This window comes from Elaeis guineensis, chromosome 1 (genome assembly GCF_000442705.2).
Source record: "Elaeis guineensis isolate ETL-2024a chromosome 1, EG11, whole genome shotgun sequence".
In the NCBI taxonomy this organism is placed as follows: domain Eukaryota; kingdom Viridiplantae; phylum Streptophyta; class Magnoliopsida; order Arecales; family Arecaceae; genus Elaeis; species Elaeis guineensis.
In genome coordinates, this window is record NC_025993.2 from 94,188,959 (window position 1) to 94,195,109 (window position 6,151).

Here is a 6,151-nt window from a genome sequence, read left to right on the forward strand (position 1 = left end):
TCCCAAACGGGAAGAGTGCCTTGCCTATCCGGTTGCAGTTGATCGTTGGATTCTAATTTTTGTCATGATGAATATGATTTCCGCTCCTTTCTAGTGCATCAATCTGTTGCGGCCAACTCTCCCGTCGCTTGTCGTCAGGAACGAGCATCTGCAAAACAACGTCCACACAGATCGAAATTATGTCCGACGAAACCCTCCGATGCTTAAGTCAGAGAGAAAAGTTGACAAACAGTATTTCGAATCTTTTGAGTAGCAGAGCTCAGGCTAGAAGTAGCTTACCGATACTGTTGTCTTATCTTTTTTTTATACATGAGATTATTGTAACCGTCGGATGTGGTCCCGCATTTTATGGTGCTGAATTATCGGGCAATAATCACGTAGTAGATTATTAATTTTTGCGGATTATACAGTGGTATGTGGCGGATAACCGTTCGTGATGGTTATGATATGTTGAGTGGATCAGTCGATCATATGTCGGTAGTTGACATGACCGTTGGGTGATAGCTCTGTGATATCGACAGTTCAAGTTATCTGCTATCTGCAGTGGTCAAACATCAGTCGGTCACCGACTGTAAGTTGGTGAAGTTGGTTCTTGAAGTTTGTTTGGTCGGTTGATCGAGAGTCATAATAGTTTGTTTGATCGATGTCCAATCAGAGTCGTATGTTCGGTCATTCGTCTGTTTGAACGGAAACACACGTTTCCAACACTCAGGTTCCAAGTGTCAGGCTTGAAAATTGAGATGATGATGAACGAGCCTGAGAAAGCATCCATTGGAGCAGAATCTGCACCAGGATGAAGAAACTTTTGAGGTAAGCTTTTCTCGAAAGTTTTCGGGAGATCAGCACACATCCCCGTAATTAAACATGTTTCTGCTTCATAGAACATTTTGTTACATCAAAATGCAAGAGAAAGTGGACTAGCGATAACGAGAGATATTAGCCTACCAGAGAGCAAGGGCTTCTGAAAAATGTGCTCATTCTGAAGGGTTCCGCGAAACCACCATGCACCCAAAGCTGAACCCGGGAGTTTCCTTCGCTTGCACACTAATTTGGTGGTGTCTTCGTTTTTTAACGTTTGTTTTTACCAACTAGCGAGTCTTTGTATCTACTGGTGCAGCATATGTGGATTTGGCTTCTTCTTGAAGCAACCGTGTTACTGTATTAGTCTTTATATTTAATTTTAATTGGGTGCCTATATCCTCTCATTCCATCGAAAAACTTTAGTGGTGTCGTCAAGCTGTTTTTCGATTGCCCTATATTAAAAATATCAAAAAAGGAATATTGATGAAACTGAAAGTGCAAAAGCTCTAAAACCATTATCGAGGTAAAAGATACGAGTGAAAGAACAAGTGCCGTAATATGTATTGAAATATGACTTCATATAAAGTCAATGCAATAATTCTTTGCCATATTTCTGTAGCTAATCAAAGAGTATATATGAGTTTTACCACAAGTTACTAGCGTTACCCTAACAAATCCCAACGTGCTTTTGATCCAATGGAAGAAACAGCACATGAGATAACCTCATAAGAAAATTACCATAGGAAGCCACCAAAAGAAAGTTAAGAAGAAAATTACCATCTACATGATCCAACTTGAATCCTTGATCTCCAGATATACTCATTCTATGACATAATTAGAATCAAGGATTTAAGTTCCAGTAGAATATCTTGGGATACTAGGATGCAGTACCATCCAATGTGTTGGACAGAATTATCTCATGTCTTTAGGGCATCTTCTATCCCAATTGTCGAAATAGAGGGCAATAGTATATGTCTTGTTCCATAAAAAATGGGGATATCATCCCATAAGATTTAAAACTTTAATCAAAGTTAACCATTAATCTAAAGAAGCCTACGATTAGACCTTGGAAGGCTCCAAATAATAGCAAAAAAATCAACTAGTAAGAAGATAGCTATGAATGTTGAACTTCTTAATATGAAGATCTTGATTATAACGAAATCATTTGATTTTTACAATCAACAGATAGTATGATTCTTAATGAATCCCATATTTCTTATCCTTATTTACCTCATCAAGTATGTTTCTTTCTTGAAAAAATGTTTCTTTCTGGAAAAACCTTAACTCGTCATAAAAAAACATAGATGGGTTCTTATAATTTATTAGTTATTACATATCTTGAAAAACTTTAAGAATCTTCCTTACTATTAGACTTGTTCATGGACTGGACAGTCTGCCCCTCCCACCGAAGCCCAAAGCATTTCAAACAGGGGCCTAAGTGTATACTCCACATATAGCCTAGAGGATGAACCTGATTCAAGTAATTGGCTCGATCTAAGAGAAGGGAACGAAGGTGGTACAATTCTTGGTTTGCTGCTTCTACACTTAGCTATGCTCCTCGTCCCGTGATCTCGTCCTCTCTCCTCTATGTGAGATCCTGGCCCGGCCTGGAATGGACCAACTAGCCCAATTGAACCCGAGCCCACCTTTTAAAGCGGTCCCCATCCTTTTCTCCGAGTCCGAAACAGGGGATTTATCCTAGTTCCTTGCGATGCCACGCACCCATGTCCCTGCTCACTTCTTCTCCTTTCCATCGCTCTCTATCTCCGACCTAAGAACTGTCACCAAAACCTTGGATAGCTGTCAATTTGGGTTTCATTCAAAGAAATATTCGAATTAGATCTGATTTTATGGTATTCTAGTTGGTCTTTGTTATGTTTCGTTAATTTTGATGAACTTTGGAATTCACATGCACTTAAACTGCTGCCTTTGTTCTTTGTTCTATTTGAATTTTGCATTACACCCGGTCTTGAAGTGGATCCTTTCAATTCCTCTTATACAAAGGTTTTTTTTTTTAATAACTTGCATTTATGTAATGGAGGATCAAGTTGAAATAAGAACTCATGGTTCAAACTATTAAATCAAGTACTTACTGCAACTTTTATTCTTAGCATAGGATGTCGTAGCAGCATTTAAAAAAAAAAAAAAAGAAAAAGAACAAATGCTTCGTAGATGTTTAATTCAACAAGTATGAGGCAATCTTGTCCTTGGATCACTTGTATCAAGTAAGCTCTCTGTTTCCTCGGGATCATTTTGCTCCCATGAATGCCGCCATTTTCTAAGCTTTTCGAGCTCCTCCGCTACTTCTTTCATGGTGGGCCTATCGTCCCCCTCATATTTAAACATTGCATTGCAAGCTCAGCAATATGTTCGAATAACTCTGGTCTTCCTTCATCCTTAACTTGATTGTCCACAATTTGCAGAAGCCTATCCCCGTTCATTGCTCTCTCAAAACATGATATAAGGCTACGCTTTTCCTGTGATCCCTCAACGCAAATTGCTTCGTTCCCCGTCAGAAGCTCCAGAAGAATCACCCCAAAACTATAAACATCACTCTTGTTAGTTAATCGGCCTTCTGCTTGGAATTCTGGATCCAAATAACCCCAGGTTCCTTGAATTACTGAAACGTACTGAGTTTGATCATTGGGAACAAGCCTTGAAGCCCCAAAATCAGACACTTTTGCAGTAAATTTCTCGTCTAGGAGTATGTTAGCAGACTTTACATCACCATGCACGATAGGTGGAGAGGCCCACGAGTGCAGATAGGCGAGTGCCTCTGCAGACTCTACAGCAATCGTGAGACGCACATCCAAGTTAAGTGGGGAATACTGATTGTGCCCATGGAGGTGGTTGAAAAGGGTGCCGTTGGAGACAAATTCATAAACCAACATGGGAACTTCAACTTCCAAGCAGCAGCCTAAGAGCTTAACCACATTTTTGTGGTTTATTTGGGAAAGGATAAACATCTCCTTCGCAAATTCTTCGTTTTGGTCCTGTTCCATTTTCTTAGGCTTCTTGATGGCTACTATTCTTTCGTCTTCCAAAGTTCCTTTATAGACGGTGCCAAAGCCTCCTTGTCCTAGTATCTGGTTTGTGCTAAAATTGTCCGTTGCTTTTTTCAGTTCTTCAACCGTGTAAATCTTAAATGCAACACTTTGCGAACTGATCTGTTGCTGTAGTAGATACCCTCCATTTTGCTCAAAGAACCTTTGCTTGGTCCTAACGAGCTTTCTCTTTGCACGTATAAAGCAAATGAGAACCATGAAGAAAATGCCAACACCGAAGCCTGCAAATAGCCAATAGATCCAACATTGAATCGAAAATGCAGAAGAGTAAATTTTTGACAGGGCACATATTGATCTTTTGAAAGAATACTTGGAATTCTAAACATCTGTGAAAGGAAGTATAGGTCAGCGCAATGTTTGGTTCCAGTGGGTGGACCGACTTTGACTTGGTTGTTTTCAATTGCCCCATAAATCTTTTATCTATTGGACCATCCCATCCCATGTATAACCTCCCTTTCATGTATATGGTAATCCCCACAGCAAATCAGTAACTGCAAGAAATTAAATTTATTAGTATTGCAGCTATATATATGTGCCTTATTCAAATTTTCCATGGCTCATTAATTTAGTTAAAGATCAAAGGTTCACCCAGTTTCTGAGTACGGACACCCATATTATTTTTCCCCAAAGTTTAAAACTGGTACGGTCGATTCATCACATGGCTTGCGCGTTCGGTGGGTATGTCAAATATACGCTAGCTAGTTGAATTGAACTGATGGAAAACTTACCTCCAGCCAGCATCGTTGGCAAGAGAAACTGGTCTTTGCCTCGGAGTGGCGTGCAACTTTCTATCGTTGCGTTACCCTGGGTTCCGGGAGGGCACGTGCAGGTATAGGTCCCTGGTTTGTTAACGCAAATCCCATGGCAAGGATACTGCTTCGGGAGCTTGCACTCGTCGATGTCTGCAGATTCAATTTAATTAAATCCATCGTAAAACTGCATGCTCTCCGATCGGACAAAAATAAATAAATAAATAAATAAATAACGAAAAAACACTCGGGGATATAAGTGATAAGAAGGGTGAATCTAGAGAACCTTGGCATCCATTGATAAGATAGGGATTGCCATCATATCCCGGCAAGCAGCTGCAGGTATGTCCCGGGCCATTGCTTGCATCCTTGCACACGCTGTTGTTGCTGCGACATGCATAGGTCGTTGGATCCGCTCTTGCAACCCGGCACGACTGGTTCCTTATGGCCCAATCCAGCACCACCGGGGTATTATTGTGGTGCTTGACGGCGAAATCATAGGAGAGATCGGATCTGCTGAAGTTATACGAGTCCTGGGCTATCAGGAAGGCATAACTGCAGGGACTGATATTCCAAGTTTTGCTGTAGTCGTAGTTTCGGAAGTAGATATCTAGGTAGTTTAGCTGCTCTGGGATGGAAGTCTGGCAGCAGCCCATGTTGGAGCAGGAGCCATTAGTGATGCTCGCCTCATTCCAGCAGTAGGACACGCAGCCACCACCGTATTGGTAGTCATCCTCCTCGGTGTAGGCAGCCAGATGCGCCAGAGTGAAGCAGCCCAAGGCGGTGAACTTGTTGCGGGTGCTCGAGAAAACGTAGGCTGGCCGCGGCGCGAGGTTGACCTTGGGCGTTTGTTTGAGGACCATGCTGGTCTCGTTGTAGCACTGGTAGGACATGGGTATGGTCGCACGGACCTCGGCTGGTGCTAATGATATATGGGTGATCTCGACTTCCAGGGCCAAATCCGGGATGAGAGCTCTCGGGCTGCCGCCGTCGCAGATGATGTCGAAGCCTCCTCTGAAGCAGCCCGGTCCGATGCCGAAAGGGTAGGGGACGGCGATGTTGCCGCACTTATCAGGGCAGCCGGGCAACGCCAGCTGCTCCGATGAGGATGATGCTACCAGCAGCATCAACAACAGCTGGAGCAGCAACAACTCTCTCTTACAAGCCATTCCCACTCTCTTTCTTTGTTAGTCTTCGGCGGAAAAGGTCGCAGGAGGATCGGCATATATCATGTATGGGATGGGAGAATCGCCTAACCCTCGCAAATGATGATGCATGATGGGGTTGCAACTGCTGTCATAATATATGATTTTATGCAAGTAGTTGGTAATAATACGTAGCACAGCCATGTGTGTGCAACGTGTGGGTCCACATCTCAACAGTAGAGACGATAGTGTGAACAACAGGCTACTGCTATGCGTCTCCCATCGTTGACTTCAGGCAGAGGGGACCGAAAGACAAAGTATTGTATCCTATACCTAATGTACCAGCTCAGTGATAGATATACTGGATGTAACAGTAGTGTGATGCCATATG

At 42.4% G+C, this 6,151-nt stretch overlaps 1 protein-coding gene across 1 annotated transcript; it reads right to left on the reverse strand.

Annotated features, from left to right (window-relative positions):
* Positions 1-2,865: 2,865 nt before the first annotated feature.
* On the reverse strand, positions 2,866-5,898 carry LOC105033521 (wall-associated receptor kinase 4). The gene is given in 4 exon segments (XM_010908376.4): positions 2,866-3,134; positions 3,137-4,087; positions 4,595-4,768; positions 4,902-5,898. Coding segments are annotated over 4 exon segments (2,160 nt in total). The 5' UTR covers positions 5,785-5,898; the 3' UTR covers positions 2,866-2,982.
* Between the last annotated feature and the right edge of the window lie 253 nt (positions 5,899-6,151).